Genomic DNA, 20882 nt, shown 5'->3' on the forward strand with positions numbered 1-20882 from the left:
TCTTCCCAAAAAATCCTTGCTTGTGAATGTCTTCCAGCATTCTTCTGTGATGATAATCAGATGTAATTCTACAGGAGACGACATAGGTCTTCCAAACCAGAATAGAACTCCATATGACAAATACTCTCTCAATTATTTTTGAATCTTATAAAAGCAGAGTAATTCAGTGAACTCTTAGAACGAACGACAGCAGACTAATTTGTATGGATAGCCCAGCTTACAGTGGTTCTGGTTTGCAGAAACATTGCAAAACAGTGGTTCTATCCTCAGTCTATCCTACTATCTATTACTATCTATCCTTCTGTATCTGTCCTCAAATCAATGAAAATTTTAGTGCACTTGGACAGCTGAACATATGCACGAGTATCTGGAAAACAATTAATCTACAGTTGCACATACAAAAACTACAGCAACATACACGATAATGAAAAAATGAAATTTAAATCAAAACTCGCACCAGTATCATTCTAATCATCACAAGGAGCTTATATTTAGAAAAGTAATGGCAATCCCTAATATAAAACACATCCAAATAATATACTTAACCTGTTCAACTCAGATAAATTGAACATTTTAAAAAAATTTTTTTTAATTGTTAGGACAGTTAAAGGTGATTCTATCCTAACTGTAGCACTAGCTACAGCTGGGATCTGTCTACAAAAAGATATTTTTCCTCACATCAGTTCTTTCTTTGCAATCATAATAAATGCTAAAAAAATTACAATCATTTTTGTATTTCCTAGTCAATAAATATCATCAACTAACAGAATAAGAAATAAACATTTAAATAGAAAACTCTTCGTGAATAGCCTTTGTTTTAAATCTTTTAAACAAAATATAAACCTACATCATTTTTTTTTCTGTTTCTCATCAAAAGACTAATATGAATAGAGAGCAAGAATACTAGTGTCTTGAATTCTCTCTTTCTCAAAAAGTGAAAATATCACCAGTAGGTTGACAAACACGCCACCTTCTAGAGAAATGACAGAAGTTCTTATTTCTACATTGCACATTCCAAACCCAGCAGAGTTCAGGTRTTACCAAGTATCAGTAAGAAACATAACTTTTATAGTTTTTCTTTTTATTAATACTGCTTCATTTTTTCACTAAAAAAAGGATTTTCACTAGAAAGATCTTGATTTTATTGAAAAGTTTTTCTTTAATATCAAGAAAAGGACTGTAATTATTCTTGAGATTCACTCTGGACAAAATCTGTATGATCCAGATATCTGAAGCTGTCAGCAAAGTTTTGTTGTTGCTTTCTGAAAACATTGTGTCAGATACAAGAGACTTGCAACAACCATTACTCTTGCATATAGGAATTCTTGGAACTAATGAAAGCAAAAGAATTTTTAAAGACTGACAAAGAATTTAGAATAAAGACAGTACTCTATTGTGTAAAGACTGACAACACAGTGGACAAGTCAGGGGTTATCAGACTGGTGAGTCAAACAGCAGGGAAGAGTAAACATCTTGTCCAACTGTCTGACCTCTACTGGACAACATAATGTTGTCGTCATTAAGCTGTAAGACAACTTACCTTCCTCCAAAAGAGCGGGTTTACAAAATGATGCAACAGTTTTTCTACAACAGAATTAAAAGGACTCTATATGAATTCTCTGTTGCATATGCTAGAATTACTCTGCCCTTTATTGAAATGTTACTACTAACATTTTATTTAACAAACTGAATTTTAATTCAGTTGTGAGCACAGCTACACCAAATTCACTAAAACCACACAAGACACTTTGTGACTCATTAATATATGCAATTAGAATAAATTTGATCAGCTCAAGAAAAATTCAGACATCATCACCTTTTCTATATCAACAATCCAACATTAGCTAATTTACATTCTTCTGCAATGTAATATAAAAATGCTTTTTTWWWAAAAAAAAACAAATCTTAAAGAKTTCTCTGTAAATAAAAAGATCTATTCTTATTAATTCAAAAGGGACAGAGCAGGTTTAGTGCAAGCAAACTATGGAATACAGATCTTTCTGAAGTCTGTTTATTTCTACTGACTTATTTCAGAGTGCATCTTCCTGAGTGAACTCTGTCTTTGATTGATTGAACTGCGACCTCTATTTTCCACTAGAACTCAAATTTGAAGTTTACAAATAAGTACTTATTTACTCACTCATTACCTAAATCAGTGATGAGGATGGGTTCTTGCAAAGGAATGTCTGGTACTGGAACACTGGTCTTTCCTACTCGAACTTTTGCAGGTTTACGTTGATGCCGCAACTTTCTTAGTTCAGTATGCTTAAAATGCGATGCAATATGAGTTTTCCTGTGGCCTGATGTTCTAAACTTTTTATCACAGTGAGGACAAGCGAAAGGTCTAACACCTGCAAGAAATTTAAAAAATATTAGATCATAATTTTATTTTCATCTCCTTAGAAATGTAGACTTGGAATACCAGTATCCAGATGGGAGTTTTGTTTTCTCTAGTTTCTCCCTTTTTTTTCCCGTCAGGGTGTTATAGCTAAATATACTTTTGGAAGAGCAGATCAGTAAAATCCACTCTGATGTAAACGTGAAATGGCTGAACCTTGAACTATTATTGTAACACATCACTTTAAGTAAGCTTGGTAACAGGAAAATGGATGATACAAATGTGATAGCAATTTTTAAAGCGGATCCATCAAAAGAATTGAAGATAACCAGTCAATTCTCCATGCAAAGCAAATTGTTAAGAACTGTAAGAAAAATGAATCAGCAGACAAAAGAGACAATACTAGGATAAAATGGATGAACAGTGATGTGACAAAGTTTATAGAAATTTTAGACAAGTCTACGAAGAAGAAAAGAAAATCAGTTCAGTGCTTGGTAGCAGCCAAAAAAACAAATCATCAGGAATTAAGAAAGAAAAACTTTAGCAGTCCAAAGGCTGGCAGCACTTTGAAGAGGGCATTCGGTTCTGAAAATCCCCTCTTTTCAAAAACAAACAAACAAACAAACAAAACATCTGTAAGCAGGTCTAACATCGCTATTTCATAGATTAAGGGCAGTTGGCTCTAAAAGATAACARACACCAGTAACGCTGGATTATTGAATGTCAATTGTGAAAACTTAYAAATGAAGACATTTGCCAAGGTAATGCCTAACAAAGACACCAACAGGCAGCTCTTCTTAAAGGAGAATCTACCATAGGATATTTAGGACATCCTCAGGTGCAAATATGTAGCTATTCTATATSGTGCAAGTACAAAACCATCAAACCAGTTGGTGTCATGAAAGCAGGCACAGAAAAATTATGGACTTTTAACAAGAGAGAGTAAACATTAGTATACAAATTATAGTATCTACACAGAGAAATCCTGAGCATTGTCACCATATTGACACAGAAAATGTGAATAAAAGATCAATCATGGAAGTGAAACAGGTAAAATTAATGATAAAAGGATCAATCGTGTGACAGACACCTTTATGATTCAAGTGCTTCATGYTGCCCTTTTTTCATCGAGATCTCACCCAAATCATAAATACCACAAAAGCAATTTTGAGGCCTTACCTGTATGTAGACGAATGTGAACTTTTAAACTCCCTGAGGTGGAAAAGCATTTCATACAAAATTGGCACTTGAAAGCTTTAATCCCAGTATGTGTTTTTATGTGTGCTGTGAGTGTACTCTTGACCGCAAAGGCGCGGAAACACTGGGGACACTTGAACGGCTTCTCATGCGTATGAATGCGAATGTGGCGCACTAGATCACTTGGTTTTTTAAATTCTTTAGAGCAGTAAGGACAAACATGCCATCTTATTCCATTTTCTTCACGTATAGAACCTGAAATAAGAGACATTAAAAATGAGTGTGCTGGAAATGTTTTAAAAGTTTTTAAAAAGCCACAACACTAACACTATTATATGGAAGTAACAAAAAGGAACACAAAAACATTCTGCAAATGCCACTCAAGATTCTTTGTAGACAATTAACTTCTCTATCATATAGAGTCTACTTCACGAATATATTGACGAGTGAGATAAAAACAAAATCCAAAAGAATCTTGTTGAAATTCATATATATTTATGCTATTAAAAAGGAGAAAGAGAAAAAAAGAATGGGAAACAGGCTAAGAAATGGCCAATATCAAAGAACAGAAAGCAAAGAATGAAATTTGCATGCCACTTASAAAAACAGAATGTGTATGTAATGCAATATAATAGATAAGGTAACTTACAAATACCACATCTAACACAAAATTACCGAACAGTGAATACAACTCCTCAATCATAACCACAGACTACTTTAAATACTAAACACTTACATTAACTCACTGGTTGGGATACTTTACATGGCCCTCTCGTCTCCAAATTCAGTAAGGATATGAATCCCTCACAGTTCTCCATCTAAGGACCCTGTCGGCCTTGAAGTTGTATTCTGCTTTTATCTCTATTACTAATTCAATTCATGGTATAAGCCACAAGCACAGCTRCTGCAGAAGAACTGAATACTTTAATGGAGAATTACAGCTCCTATTTACAAATGGTACGAGTTGAATTTGGACTGAAGATTTGAAAGACAGAAGTTCGACAGATAAGCAGGACTTTCACTTTAGCCAGGTATGGCCTATGCTATTTTAGAGAACACAGATAATTATAGTAAATTCTAATATAAGTTTGTTCAATATTTAAAACATAGCAAAAATTCTACAGAAAGTCCTTCTGAAAGACTTACAATTTACAGATACTTCTTCACATAAAATTGTATGATCCAAAAACCCTAAGCGCTGYCTTAAAGCAACAGTATACCTCTGTTCAACAAAACTGAAAAAGAAGCTTCCAAATCATATTAAGGTTTCTATTAATTTATGTTATTTGATATCAGATAAGCTCATTAAATTAAAATCAGTTCACACAGTTGTTCTTTTGATAAACTAAGTCTATATACAGAGGTTAAGTTATTTCACAAGAAAATAATGGTCACCTTGTTTGACCGGATATTAATGACTTTGTATTTTATTTGCAGTACAATTAGAGCAAGTTGTTACTATATATGCACACAGTTTTATTGCTACCAGAGGAAAAAATTAATGTTGATTTTTAGCACTGTCATACTAGACAACATGAGTTTTCTACTTTGGATCAAWCTCTGATTCCCTAGCAAAGAAAAAAGCAACATGAATGTACCTCTGAAGTTATTACCTATAAATTCAATGACTGTTCATTATAGATTTGTCTCCACTTGGTCAGTCATTAAACTACAATGGCCACACTTGGAACAAAGACTTCTAGCAACTTTGAACCAAAGTTGCACCAAAGCATACAGAGACAAAATTCAAACTTGTATAGACACCATACAGTACGGAGATAAAATACTAACAAATATTTAAGATGACACTATCACATCACTACTGCAATTCTAAACACAGGTAAAATCAAAAACATTATCCACTATGCCACTCTTGCGTCCTTCTTTATGTGGCCTTGATCAGTAAAGATTGGTATGAAGAAGCAGCACTGTACTTTTGCCTCTTTGTGGCCTCAACTCCAAAGATAAAGCATACAGCTTGCAAGACCTCTCTGCTCTGGGGCAAACTATGAAATCCCAACCCTGCTCAGAGAAGGCTGATGGAAAAAGAAAGGGACTCAGAAGTTTATAGTCTTCTTTTTTTCTCCTTTCGTCAAAACTCCACTGATCCAGAATATTTAAGTGCCACATTACTTCATAATATTCTAGCACTTTTTTAGTTAGTATAATGGAAGWTATAAATGATATTGATCATAATTCATAAACATCATGTATTTTAGATAAGAGCAGACAAAGTATTGACTTAGCGCCTCTGGAATTTTATATCWGATACACACTATATGTTTTCTGAAATCTCATTATAAAGCCACTAACACACCACAAAACACTACAGTCCTTAGAGCCAAAAAAGTAGCAAACAGTAGCAACATTACCAGGTAAAAACGGTGACTTTTTCTTAATAACCTTTTTTTCCTTCTTTTCCAGTTTATCTGTACTCTCTTGCTCCTTATCTTGTTCTGCATTATTAGAGTCAGCCTGATGATTTGAGAGAGGCTGGACATCTGGATTTTGATCCTGGACCACAGGTGTCTTAGYCTGGCTGCAGTCAGAAGAATGCGCAGAGACAGGAATTGAAGACAATCCACTGTTCTCTAARGCTTGCTAAAAAAGAATAAAATATTTATATTAGGAAAAAAAAACACTCCACAATTATTACAACTTTGTTTATATAAGTATTAGAAGACACAATACAAATCCAGTCCAGTCTTGTTCAACTTTTTCATCAATGACCTGAACAAAGGGACAGAGTGCCTCCTCAGCAAGTTTGCTGATGATACCAAGCTGGGAGGAGTGGCTGATACACCTGAGGGCTGTGCTGCCATTCAGGGAGACCTGGACATGCTGGAGAGTTGGGCAGAGAGAAATTTCATAAGGTTCAACAMGGGCAAGTGCAGGGTCCTGCACTTAGGGAGGAATAACACCAGTAACACTTGGGAGTCCTGGTAGACAAAAAGTTGACYATGAGCCAGCAATGTGCTCTTGTGGCCARGAAGGCCAAYRGTMTCCTGGGGTGCATTARGAAGAGTGTTGCCAGCAGGTCAAGGGAGGTGATCCTGCCCCTCTACTCAGCCCTGSTGAGGCCACATCTCAAGTACTGTGTCCAGTACTCAAGGCTCCTCAGGACAAGACAGAGATGGAGCTACAGGAGGGAAATGGGGCTATGAAGATGATTAGGGGACTGGAGCCTCTTACAAGAAAAGGCTGTGAGAGCTGGGCCTGTTTGGCCTGGAGAAGAGAAGACTGAGAGGGAATCTTATCAACATATGCAAATACCCAAAGGGGAGAGGRGTGTCAAGGGGATGGGGCCGAACTCTTTTTAGTAGTGCGATGCAACATGAGAAGAGGCAACAGGCACAAACACACACAGGAAGTTCCGCCTGACTGTGAGGGGGAATTTCTTCCCTGTGAGAGCACTGGACCAGGTTGCCCGGAGAGGTTGTGGAGTCTCCTTCTCTGGAGATATTCAACATCTGCCTAGATGCAATCCTGTCTAACATGCTCTAGGTAACCCTGCTCAAGCAGGGGGGTTGGACTAGATGATCTCCAGCGGTCCCTTCCAACCCTCAACCATTCWGTGATTCTGTGAAATGTAASTAAGTAAACTCTATCAAATACCAGAAATTCAGTTGGGTTTCTTATCATTTTCAAATAATTTCTTATGCAACTTTTGACAGTTACATTGTATATGAGATTTCAAGTTGGATTTCCTGTGCTAATGCAAGTTCCAACAACTACCTTTCAAAAAAGTGCTAATGTTCTCTACAGAATCAAGCACTTGCCAGGAATATAAAAGATATCCAATATGCCCTTAAACAAAAGAGTAGCTCCCCATAAAAGGGCAAAAATTTGAAGCCTTAGCTTGATGAGAAGCCATACAGGTATAAAAGAAAGAACATTAAATCAAAGAAAAGCTTGGAAAAGCTCAGAAGCCTCTGTTAACAATTGTTAATAAATTACAGATAACCATTTGACTGACACAAGTGCAATGTCTCACTTTTTTTATCACGTTGAAGTGACTGGAGTATGGGTACCACTAAGGATGCTACTGTGTCTGAAAAGGCTTCCAATCATTTACCTCAAACTCACATTTCAGCATGAATGTAGATATTTGATCACTTCAAAGAAAACTAGATTTTATTTTGTATGTCAATATGCTTAGTGATTAAATGGTTRTCCAATAGTTTGAAAAATGAATCTCAAAGACTGATTTTTTTTTAAAATAGCTATCAAGTTAAATTTCCTATTATAATTTACTGGAACTACATGTAACTATCCAGATATCATAGAGCTCAGTAGAGGCAACAGAGCAAATCTGCATACAGTGACATGTAACATTCAGGTTTTCCAAACAAACAAAAAAACCTCAAATAGTGCTTAAAAGACTAGAGATGAATAAATAGCTTGAAGGTTAGCAGGCTACCATCAGTAGTGAGGATGAACAGTCTMTGTTTTGTTCCATCCTGTTTATGCTTTTAAGCAGTGCAGGCTGTAGAACAAGTATGGACAACTGAACTACTGTTCTGCATCTCTTCCACACACAGCATCTCCTATTGCCAATACCAAGGACAGAACACTGGATTAACAAATATAGGTCTGACCCAGTATGGAAACTTTGCATATATAGCCAAGATTCAAGTATTTCATATCAATTAGGACAGTATAAGGGCCAAGACACACTCATTTTTTAACTAGATAAAAATGTGTTTTTTTCTTACTTACAGTTATGCTTGAAGATTGGCATAACTAAAGAATGTGTTGTAAGATGCTTCTAAGGCAACAGAAAAAGTAATCAATAAAATGTTCRTGTACAGGTCTGAACATTTATAGTATTCTTCTGTATCACCTTATCAGTATTTATAACCTTGCTTTTGTTACATCAAAAAAATACTTGGTGTGTTCTGTAGCTGTTTAGTATATCTTCACAACTTTTTCTTGACCAATAATAGATCATTTAGAAACACAGAAGGAATGTTATCATTAAAAATACTGAGAACAAACTTCACTAGAATAAAAACAATGAGAAAGAAACTACTGAAATATAAAACTGCTGTCATRCATAGCTCCTACCTGCAAAATGTCTCTATTAATTCCCACTGCAATGTTGAGCTGCTGACCAGGTTGCTGAGGCTGGTTATTTTCTACTGGACCTGGTTCTGATAACTCAAGGAGCTGCTGGATCACATCAGTTACAGCCTGCTGTCCCTGATGAGTGGTAGCTGAAGACACCTGGTTTTCTGTCTGTTGAAGAAGTGGAGATCGAAAATGTGTTGCCTGAAACATACAGCAGTACACTTGTAAAGGAAGRTGAAAAGTATTTATGAACCTACCTGTTAGGCTTCATTATCTAAAATATCTGTTATTTGTCCACTACAAGGACATCCAGACATGACTATTACATAGCCTTTCAAGGTCTGCTCATTCTACTAAAGAGCTAATTCTATATATCCATTTCCTGGAGTTCTTCCCAAACTGTGTAACTGTAAGCTTGACTTAAGTTTATCATAACCACTGAACCTTCCATTAGTTCAAAAAACAAGGATTAATTAATGAATTCTCCAAATAGAGGCCGCATAAAGTAATTCCAAAACAGAGAAAGGGTACTGAGGTGGTCTTTTTTAAAAATTTGAATTTCACTTAGTCAAGGTCTTCTATTAAAAACACCTTTTATTAGCTGACATTTTTTGTGTGAATTTAGTGTTGCTGCATCAATACTCATCAGATCAAACAAACAACTTCTTTGCTTGCAATTTCTCCTTTTCTCAAATCTCTTAGCTTTAAATGAATGTTTTTGTATACATAAACACAATTACACATGCGTCTTTGTCAAAAATACTTAAGTAACACTTAAGCAATACTTTAAAAAAACTTTGAATCTTTTTCTTCTTCTGATTTGATAACTGTATCACAAGCTATCTAAATATTGTTGAATACTGATGAGTATTCAGATGAAGACAAAAAAAATCCACTGCTATAAGCCTCTGTATTTCTCTGCAGAATCACAARTATGTTCTCTTGCCCTCACAAAATTCTCTTCCTTATAAAAAATATACAAGTATACCATAGCTGAAACAACTTTGTTTTTAATTATTTTATTGCAAAAATGRTAACTATTTATACAATGGCTGCCACTGTAGTACTGTTTATTAGAATACTGCTCCATAATATAGTTGCRTCTTCTATTCACTTCTGTTTCCCAAACCAATCTCTTCAAGGCACGTACATATATAACATGTTACCTTTTTCACATCAGTTTTTAACAAAGAATAATCTCATACTTTTCGTGTGMGCTATTCCTTTCATTCTGAGAACTCCCCTGAGATTTTCTTTATTCCAAAACATTGTGGCTTGACAGTTAAAATGACATCACCTTCACATTCCAAAATGTATGAGACAATATAAAACAATGTATAACAAATCCTTAACTCATTTGCACTTGCATGCAAAAAGAGTAACACTTGCCATTTTACTGTTTTTAGTATTAGCTCGTCTGTTTTTTACCTCACTGTTTGACCAAAGAGATTCCATCTCTTCAGACTCAAATTTGGCAAGTTCTGTAAACATTTCAGCATGTTATTTGACAAAATAAAATAAACCACTGCAGTGAAAACACATATAGACAGAAATTGAAGTAAGATATTTTGCAGAAGAGTACAAAAGCTCTTTTTTTTTCTCTCTTAAAGCAGAACACAGAAAGCTCTTCAATAGAACGAGAAGCCTAGAGTAAATGTAGACCTTTTGGTCTACAAAATTCTCCCTGGCTTTAGCAAGAGAAAAACAAATTTTTAATGAAGGAACTGCTCAACATTATTTGACAAGAACCTTCAATACTACAYGTATTTAAYGCATGTGCTCATGTATTTTATACAAGTTTATACATACTCTCTCAGAGGTAATTTTTTGACAAATAACACATATATTTGTGTACACATAGTTGGTTCAACAAAAGTATTTTATTCTCCGTAATTACACATTTTTCCATCAGAATAGTGGACTTAGTCTGATCTCCAGCATAATGTACACCACATGACTACCTCGAGTCATTTATACCTTTAAATAAAGTAACTGTACATAACTTACAGTACTTTTAACCTAATAATTAGGTGTAGTAAATTTTTCTATTGCTAGCAAACTTTGACAAATTGTTCACAAATTGTTTACTCACACTAAAAATATATACTTTATTTCAAAGTGTGAATTTGTCTAGCTTCAACCCTTAAAACTTTTTTCTCCTCTGTATTAAAGACATCATGGATTTTTTTCCTTTTCCTGAAAACAGAAGATGAAGTCATCTTTAAGTATTTTATCTGATAAGCAAAATAGATGAAGCTTCTTGAATCTCTTCAATAATAAACCATATCCTCTAATACTTTAAAAATGCTATCACTCTGAATCCTCTTAAATCTTTGAATACATTCATGAATAGCAGACACCATAAACAGACAAATAATAAAAGCTAGAATGAAATATAGAGTGTATAAGCTTTTTACTTCTGTGCAAGGCTTCTTCTCCATATAGAAAGACCACATTAATCTTTCCAGCCAGGGAAAGCTGCACTTCCACTGATTTATCCACTACAACCTTTTTAATTCCTATTTTTAAAGTAAAATCTTTGTCAGTCTCTAACTTTCAAAAATGGTCTACTTCCATTCTTTGATACATGATTTTGTTCCTGGCCATACCAAAACATATATTGCTTATTTGCACCTAGCTCACCAAGAAATACAGATAGGTCGTTCCACTTGAAAATACAAAACATATTMTTGCTTTTAATCATCTCTATTACAAGAAGAAGAAAAAAAAGATAAGGGTCTGGCAAATGTAACTAGCTCTACTTCCAAAAAAAGATAACATTGAGTAAGAGAAAAATACCCATACTTTTTGTTAAAGCCATAATATATAGTACAGATCCATGGAAAACACAGAACACTACTTTAGGTCAACCAATCAACAGCAACTGCACAGAAAAAAGCAAGCTGTGCTTTTGAACGCACAGAGAACAAACAGATACTATAGTAAAGGAGGAATATCTGAAAACATGRAAAAAAATTGCTACTGATTCACTTTGGCATTGAGGTTTGTCAGTATTGACCTTGGGGTGGTGCCACACATTCTTCTTCCACAACATTGCCATATGCTTTACAYTAGCTAGTTTCAAAACAGAAGGTACCCTGGCAAGGGGAATGAGAATTCAGGTCCATCTCTAACTACTAGACTAAGGAAGTCCTCTTGCTTGGTTTCCTAGACCCACTACACATCAGCTGAAGCTGACTCTGCAGTACACGTTCACTCTTCAAACTGCTTGGCAGCCCAGTATCTAAGGCATTCTCTGGAGAAGATACAGGTTTGAAGACTTGAAGGCTAAGGAAGGAATTGGACACCATCTCCCACCTTCTAAGCAAGAGTAATAAGCAATWCAGGGAGGAGGTGGGAAATTGGTTCCATTGCTACTGACAGGCATCCATTACTGGGAAAGAGCCTAGCACTCTGCATCAAGTAAAAGGAACCACACAACACGAAACCTCTGCTGGAAAAGCCTAACTCCAATATTTAGATTCAATGGAAAAGGACAACAATTTCCTCTTCATTCATAATCCAAGAAAAGTAGTAGGTCTCCAAAGCACTTTGGAGATTGCTTTGAACACTTTTGCATATAGTCCACCCTCTCCATAAGGCCTATGCAAAACAAAAATCAGTTAATTGGGGCAGAGCCAGGGAACAGGAGAAACATGGAAGAACCTGTGCAAGAYTTGCACTTCAATATCACACTGTTCTTTAAAATTTGTTTTAAAGAGATCAATATAGACAACAACATTCATAGTCTGGACAAGCTTTTTTCCCCTTTTAGAACATCAGTCTAACATAACTATATGCAGATTGTAAATCTATTGGATTAAATTCCCAAATCATTACAATTTTAATTATAATAAAAGGTATTTTAAATTAATRAGTATCTTCTTTGCAGATCTACGGTCCACTTTCCCTCCAGCATCACCTCTGATACCACTCTGAATTTCCAGACAAGGAAAATAATGTCAACTGGTTGAAAAAAGAAAGTTTACTTAAAATTAAACTGCTTTTAAAGAGCAGCTGTGTTTAATATTTTTAAATCTTTATATGGAACATTTTGCATAACTATTTGATACCACATATAAAAGCAATTAGTTTACATCAGTTTTGTTCAGTTTAAGTTAGTTGGTCCAGAAACACTCATTTCACAGTAAAGGAGAAAAAGTGGACAGACTGGTTATGGTGACTTTAAAAAACACTTGCACATTTCCTAGTCCTTGGTTCTGCGAACTCCAGTAAGCGAGCAGTGAAAAAGTGGCTGAAGGAAGGGAAGAGGGGAATGTAAGTCATGCTGATCTGCCACTAGGATACGGTGCTGCAACCCACAGGCAAACAAACAACTGCTACAACAGAACATGCTACCACTATTCCTGCAACCAACACCTCAAGATCTGCCTSTCTCTACGAGTGCTAGGCAAGGCATTCTGGAAAGCCAGCCTCTGCGTCCTCCTCCCACAGCTCCGCCAGCTCCTTCTGACAGACAGGATTCCATTGAGCTTATCTGAAGTCCAACCAGCTGAACGAGCACAAATTAAGTGCCTTTCTTCTCTACCCAAACCACAGCATTCCTGTAAAGTCATGTCAAATGTTCAGGATAGTCCAGTACTTACAAGACTCTACTCTCCTCTGGGCTTTGCATATAGTAGAACATTTGCCTCCGTTTGGAATATACAGTGAACAGAATTATGAGTAAAAATCATGAACATACAATGAATGATCCATACAACACACCTTTGATCCCTCAAAAGATTTGCTTTCACATGTTAGCTGATCAACTTACCACAGAAGACAATAGCATACCTTCTTTCACCGCATAAAGAAATGTTTACAAAATTCTGAAAAGTTTCCCCCTCTTTTAGTCTCGATACAAAAATAAAGAGAAAGCTCTATACTTACATTCTTCCATTTGCTATCAACAGGTTGCAAAAGATTAGCAGGAGATGTTGTCAGAGGCTGGGTGACAGAGTCCTGTACAGACATAGGAAAAAAAGATTTTAAGCCATTGTACAGAAAGAGACACATTTAATATTAATCATAAAAGCAAAATCTGTTCATTTTGCTCTCGTATGAGAGCAAGGGATAGAAAAAAGGAGATTTTATGGGACAGATACAAATTTACACAGGCTCATCAGTGCTGTTTCATAGTCTATGTATGTTAAATAAATGCAAATTACAGAAATTGATATCTAAGCTATAAGCACTGACAAGAAAATTAACAGTTTTAACAGTAAAAATATTTTACAAGATATATTCATTGTACCAGACAAGAATGCATTCTTCAGTAGCACAGCATTTCAAAAGACTTCAACTTTTGGAACACATATCATTAAGACAAAAGAAATTGTTCATCCCCCTCTCCATACTAAGGGATGTCAGTGACTAATCAGAAACTTCAGTAAGGTGGAAATATTATATTGGAGATTGATGTTAAAGAAGCCAGGCAAGCTGTGACCAGAATGAAGAAGTTGGTTCTAACCTAAGAATACTAGTGCTAATTTAAGAATGTACCATCTCTCTATAGCAATAAATTTAATCAATCATTAAATCTCTGCAGTTGCAGATACAAATTAAATACAGAAAGAGTAATATTGTTTTAACATGTCATTAACATGTCAGTCATCTTCGTTCCTCCTTGTTAAATTGGCATCCTTCTTAAAAAAAAATCCATGTTTTGCTCATACTACTGTAGAGAAGTAGTCTATATTTTCCCACCTCTTCATGCAAGCTGATAAATATGCACGAGGCAAAAATAATGGCAATATACTTCTGTGATAGCAATGTGCAACTCAGTTACTAAAACACAAAAAAAAAACAAAAAAAAAACAAAGTAAAACAAGAAAAAACACAGCTGGCCAGCAAACATTATGTAGTATGACAGCTTCCACTTCCATCTGGCTTTTAGGATTCCACTTGTAAATGTCTTACACAAAATGACATAGAGATTATATGCATTCGTAAGCAAAGAGGACAATTATTTTTTTTTTTTTTTTAATAATCTGAGCAGACAAGTAGCATCTAGCATATAAAAAAGGTTATGAAATTTAGGAAAAAAGAATTCTCTAAACAACACTAATCAGACATTTATTTTAAACAAGACACCACTGCATAATGAAGTGGAGACCTAAAGTATTCCACCATGTTCAACATTGTCAGAACTCTTGAAATGTAACTTTTCAATTTTTTTTTTCTTTTACAAATTTAACTCTCCTCTTCAAAGATTGAACTTACATGTCATATGTTGAACTTAAAAGTTTAAAAGTTGGAGACGACGAGGAAGAGAGTGGAAAAAGGGATAGAAAAGGTAGAAGGCCTCTTTAAAGAGCATATTAAATAATATTAAACATGTATTGGCTCAAAAAATAAAATAGGCTTACGAAAGCTGACTTTTTCTGCATTTTAACTTTTTCTTATACTTTGGTAAAGTAAAAAATTTGTTGATTCTAATAAAGCTAAGAATTTTTCCTTTAAGATCTGTCAAATAAGATGGTAGCATTTAAAACAAGTTATCAAAAATACTGAGAATAAGCATACAGTTTGTGTTCACATGGACTAAGATTTTATCAATAATTAACTTTTGCAAATGAGTTAAAACTAATACATAGTTTGAATAGTCTAGAGTCCATTGTTCCAGTGAAGCTTCCCAATTATTTTCATGTTATTTAGACAGGAATCTTTCCCCCCATGACCAGCATCTGTAAGTAACAAAGTTATATTTTACTTAGTTGCAGAATAAAATTGTTGAATTTTCATCTAAATCTTCATCTTGAACCTCAAACTGTAAATCCTTTTTTTGCATATGCTCTGCCAGTATTTAACTAGGTAAATTGATTCAAAAAAAATGACACGAAACTTCAAAAAGATATTTGTAAGACAGCTACAGCTTTTTTAGCTCTCATTTAGCTGAAGAATTACAAGAATTAAAACATAAAATAATTAAATTCTTAAAAGTAATTACATAATATAGCAAGTAAGGCTTACCGCTGTACCATGAGATACATCTGTTGAAGAGCTTGCAGAATTTTGGGGACCACCCATATGCATCTTGCTGATATGTGTATTTAAGCTACCCAAGCTTTTAAAGACACAGCTACATTCTGTACAGTTATATGTAGGGCCATTCTTAACCTTCAAGAAGGAAAAAAAAAAGTTTTATTTTTCCTGAGTATACCTAATGTCATCTTTCTTATCAACGTAAGAAATACATTCTAGCACATGAAAGAAAGTTAAGATGTTTAATTTCCCCAAGATGCTGATGTCCAGTTATAGGACTGGTCTGATACCTCATTAATATCAAGCAAACTGTCATCTATGTGCATGACACATAGATGTCACCTCCTATTACTGCCTCTCAATTTTAGGAAGCATCACAGAGCAAAATAAATGTCACTTGGCAAATGAGGTCTCAAACTTTTCCCTCCTTACAACTTTCTAGAATTACACACTTAGAAACAAAACTTAAAAAGCAACTTTACCAATTAAGACTTGCCTGAAGATGCAATAACATACATATTTGACACAAACAAAAATCTGAAGATATGGGAAAAAAGCAGATAAATTATCTTCAAATTTTGTTTTTATGTTTACTTCTGTAAAGTCTCTTTTATAAGTTTCCAAGAAAAAAAAAATCTGTTTTTAGATCACAAAATAAAATGAAGGTGAGACGAACTAAGTTAAAGACCATAGGTACTGCCTGAAAGAATTAAAAGAAAAAAGAAAAAAACCACACAGATGAAGGGCAGGGAAGTTTAATAACATAGTTTGAACTGAGAAAGTACAGACAGGATCGGAGAGTGAGCAGCAGCAGCTTGTTTGGGACTTCCACAGCAAGAAGTGGAGGGGACACATTAGGTAATTGACATAAGACAAGACAACTAAATTTCCAATTTCCAAATCATACTCCTTTCCCCCTCCTTCTCAGATTATCACATAACTGTAAGACATGCTGCAGCACTTTCCATATATGGGGGACAACTCTAGCATAGCATGTCTTGGTAGTCCAATTTGTAAAGCACGCATGAGGACCAGCAGGACCAGTTCCAGGGGTTACTGTACACACAACACGCTGCAGGTTATGCAGTTTGCCAAGTAGATTATTTTTGATGACACGATTAGTATACATTCCATGGGAAAAAGAGTTAAAAGGAAAAGGAAGGAGGAGTTTACTGTTTTTGAAGCAAAAAACACTGGAGGTTTATCAAGGATAAGAAAAGAATCATGAAGTTGTTTTGAAAAAAATTCTGATGGCATATTTCAGGAAAGTTACAGTGAGAGAAGAGGAAACAGAGTGCTTAAAGTCTTCAAAAGAGCACATACTGCACTGCTGTCAATATGATATGGAATACTGTATTCCCTGAGAACGAGTCTAAACTGGTAAGAAGACATTTCAGAAAGAGGTATCAACTCCTAAAATACAAAACAGATTGAACAGTGAAAGATTAAGTGAGAATCAACCTGTTTCAGCTATCAACTGTTGTGGGTTTCTGTGACTGCATGTGGTCTTGAAGGAAACTCAGTAACAGCAAAAAAGAAAAATTAGTAAAAGTCAAAGTAGTAACTAAAATACAGGCTCAGGACCAAGAAATACAGTATGATGCAATGAAGAGACAGCACTTAAAAATAATGGAGAAAGAAAGTGCAAAATATTTTTGGTTAGATCCCAAATATCCCTGTAACATTGAAAAAAATAGCAGTGTAAATTACGAAAAAATACAGCAGAAATAATTTCACGTTGCAAAAAGCTATCCTATATAGGAAACTGTGGATAATTAGAAAGATTAGTCACACTAAGTCATAAGAAATATAAACATACAATTTAACACAATTAAGTGAAATACAAAACACTAAGACATAATCTGTAGGGACTGTAACTTAAAAAGCAGAAACTCTAACACCCTGAGGGAGCCTTAGAAAAAAAACTAAGTAAAATCTATCACTGTAACACAACACTGGCAATTGAAAAAGTCTACCTCAGACAGCATTAACAAAGAGTGAGATCAGAGAAATGATATTCTGCATACAGATGGGTAGGGGGAGCTGCCTCTACCCATTTCCTTCCTTTCAAATCAGAACTAGGTTTCTCTTTACGGGTATGCTCAACCACACATTGTCGAAGGCAGTGAGGAATCACTGAACAAAGTTCCATCGCCAGTTCTGGTCAGAAGATTGCATTCATAGTAGTATTTTTTCTATCTTAAAAATCATTTGTCAAACAATCTGGGTCAGAATAAAGAGATCTGAAAAACTACTGTTTTTGGTTTTATCTTCCACTGTAATTTTCTCCACCTGTAACCGAAAAGCCTCTGAAAAGGCTTTGCAAAGTCAAATTGAAACAATGTTCACATAAATTAGTGGACTACTTGGTTTGAAATTTCTTACCATTTTATTCTTTGCAGCTTTTGGAGAACCTGCTGTTATACCTTCATCTGATTCTAGTTCTCATTCTCCCAAGGCTGATGTAAACATATTTTTATATCTAAAAACACTAACAGATTATTATCTATCAATGCACTGAAAAGACAATGGTAAATGAAGATTTTCCTACTTATTTATGCAGATTACTTTAGGAAAACTGAATTTGCAGGTAAAACTAGCAAACTAGAATGTATGCTACAGCAGGGAATCTATATTGGCTGCGGAATGCTCCAGTGAGTTTCAGAATAGCAAACAGGACAATTTAAATACTGACAAGGGAAGGTTAAATACCAATAAGCAGTATATTAGCACCAATCATTTTATGAATAATTGTATTTACCTCTGAATGAACTCTCTGTATGTGTGACTGAAGATTGCCTTTCTGAGAAAAGGCTGCAGGACAAAAGGCACAAGCGTGAGGTTTTTCACCAGTGTGCTTGATCATATGGGTCTGCAGTGCCCCCTTCTGGTTGAAGGCTTTTCCACATTCGCTGCATTTAAAAGGTCTTTCACCTAAAGGAAAAAAGAAGGACCTAAAGTAAGGGGCTTTAAGTAAGTCTGTTAGCAATTACACGCATCTACAAGAAAAATTGTATCAGATAAAATATTGTCTATAGGTATACCTACGCACAAACAAACATAYCAACGTATGTTAAGTGTTTACCTCAACCACTGATTTTGATATCTAATATGATTAAGATGCATTTTTGTGGGAAAAAAAATGATCTAGCTGGTAATTATTAGCCACAATGGGCACATTAAATGAAACTGGCATGAAACAACGGTTTAAAATAGCTTTCCTCAATAGSTGTTTGGAAGATCTCAGAAGCTGCTATGCAAAAGCACTTGAGGAAAAGGGGAAAAGAAGAAAATCAAGAAAACATAATATATTCTTCTCCCCCAAACCCATAAATCCACATGTAAGCAAGGAAAAAAAGCATAGCGAGGGCAAAGTAACAGTAATAAGCACCTAATATTCAAAAATTTAGCTTTTTATTTAAAGAACTGCAAGTACTACAACAACACAGCAACACAGCAAAAATGGCCCATGGTCTCCTCCCCCAATGAATATTAATAGTTACACATTTCTCTATCATCACCAATCAAAAAGCTAAAATAAAATGTTTTTATTGAGATATAATGCATCCTGCTCAATAATAATTTTTTATATATGTTTAAAAGATTTTAGTAAGTTTTTAATATTTCATATTACTATTGCATAGTAAAGAATACTCTAGGCAATATTGTTACAGGAATGCTTCATCACAATTTCCTGATTTTAGTATTCCCAATGTTGTGCATATTCATAATTATTTGTATATTAAGAGATTAAACCTGAAAACCTTCCCACAAATCCTTAACTGAAAAAAAGAACTGTATTAATATAAAACAAAGCTGAATTTAAGCACACAGACATTAAGAAAAATGTTCAGTTTCTTACCACCTTATATCTTAACTGACTACTGGAAATCACTGTTGCAAACTCAATCTTTTTTCTATTACTGAAGCAGTTTATCTAGGGTAATTCCAATATCTTGAGAAAATTTAACTCCTTAGTAGAACATTTCTACAGCAAAAAAAAAGCTATAGTTGCTGAACGTTTTATCTGCTATATCAGTAAGYTCTACTATGTGCTAGGCATTATGCACACAAAAGCATTTTTAATATTTTTATATTATTTCCAGGTATACTGATAGTTGTAATTACACACATTTCCAAATGATAAATTCTAAATTAAACACCATAGTATTTGAAGTAAAAGTTATTTTTTCAAACACATTGCAAACAATTTACATAGTATCAACTATGACAGAATTTATACTTTCTCTACTGCTGAGTATGTTTCTTGAAGATGTGGGTTTTATTGTGTTCTTAAAATTCTTAACACCGATTCAGTTCTTGTTGCAGGACAATGACAGAAGTTCTACTGGATTTCATATATAAAATGCATAGCCTCTACTAATAGCTATTGGTGGGCATACAGAAACATTTCTTTAGCTTAAGTGTGCCTTTAAGTAACTTCCATTATACAAACTAAATCTCAGTTCTGTGGGGAAATGTAAAATTCAAGGCTTAACAATTCTGAATTCTTTAAAGTCAAGATTTTCTTTCCTAYATATTTTAAAGAATCTCAAGCACCTGGATGGATAATAATACGATCAGCTATAAATTTAAAGTAATAATATATTTCATAAATTAATACTATTTCCTAATCATTTGGAACTAAAATGGCCCACTGTCATGAGCAGATACTGACTGTATCTTCTATCTGTGATTTCTCCAATAGACAAAAATATCTTTATCAGAATTACAAATGCACCTTGAACTTTTTGCAGCTTTAGGAAAGTGTCTGCAATCTTATTTCTTTAATTCTAGCAACAATATCTAAAATAACGTATCAGAGAGCAGACTCTAAAATAAGTTACTTTTAATCATTTTTTGGATATTACACTGAGGTAACTATTAAAGCAGGTAAAGGGTGACCTCTTGTGTCACTGTTTTGTAACTAAAATCTATAAAGCTTCAAATGATTCATATCAGAGTTACACAATGGGAATTTGTTTTCAGCAAATAGGTAACAGCATATAATTTGCCAAATGTATTGATACTATTGTTTTAAGCTGCAACACAGAAAAGTATTTAACATTTCACAAAGTAACTGAATTTTGTAAAAACAACTGCAATCTAAAATAATTGCTTCTTCAGTCTTACCTGTATGTATTCTAACATGTCGAGTTAACTGGCTTGGTTTTTGGAAAGTCTTTCCACAGTGTGGACATGAATACGTAAACCCACTTCTRTCTATGTTTCTGTTATAAGATCTTGTATTTGACACTCTGGCAATAAATTAAAAAAAAAAAAAAGAGAG

General features: G+C 34.5%; 1 protein-coding gene across 2 annotated transcripts in view; it reads right to left on the reverse strand.

Moving 5' to 3' along the window:
- ZNF236 (zinc finger protein 236) overlaps positions 1-20882 on the reverse strand; it is an 84951-nt gene that overhangs the window by 43112 nt on the left and 20957 nt on the right. For both annotated transcript variants that reach the window (XM_085323780.1, XM_085323779.1), the window contains exons 5-12: positions 20726-20850; positions 18354-18526; positions 15581-15727; positions 13499-13570; positions 8603-8806; positions 5908-6136; positions 3518-3790; positions 2148-2351 (exon numbers count right to left, since the gene is read on the reverse strand). In XM_085323780.1, coding sequence (XP_085179906.1) covers positions 2148-2351; positions 3518-3790; positions 5908-6136; positions 8603-8806; positions 13499-13570; positions 15581-15727; positions 18354-18526; positions 20726-20850 — 1427 coding nt within the window. The remainder of the gene's footprint in view (positions 1-2147; positions 2352-3517; positions 3791-5907; positions 6137-8602; positions 8807-13498; positions 13571-15580; positions 15728-18353; positions 18527-20725; positions 20851-20882) is intronic.

Source organism: Rhea americana, unplaced genomic scaffold (assembly GCF_003343005.1).
Source record: "Rhea americana isolate MKP2758 unplaced genomic scaffold, rheAme1 scaffold_87, whole genome shotgun sequence".
In the NCBI taxonomy this organism is placed as follows: Eukaryota; Metazoa; Chordata; class Aves; order Rheiformes; family Rheidae; genus Rhea; species Rhea americana.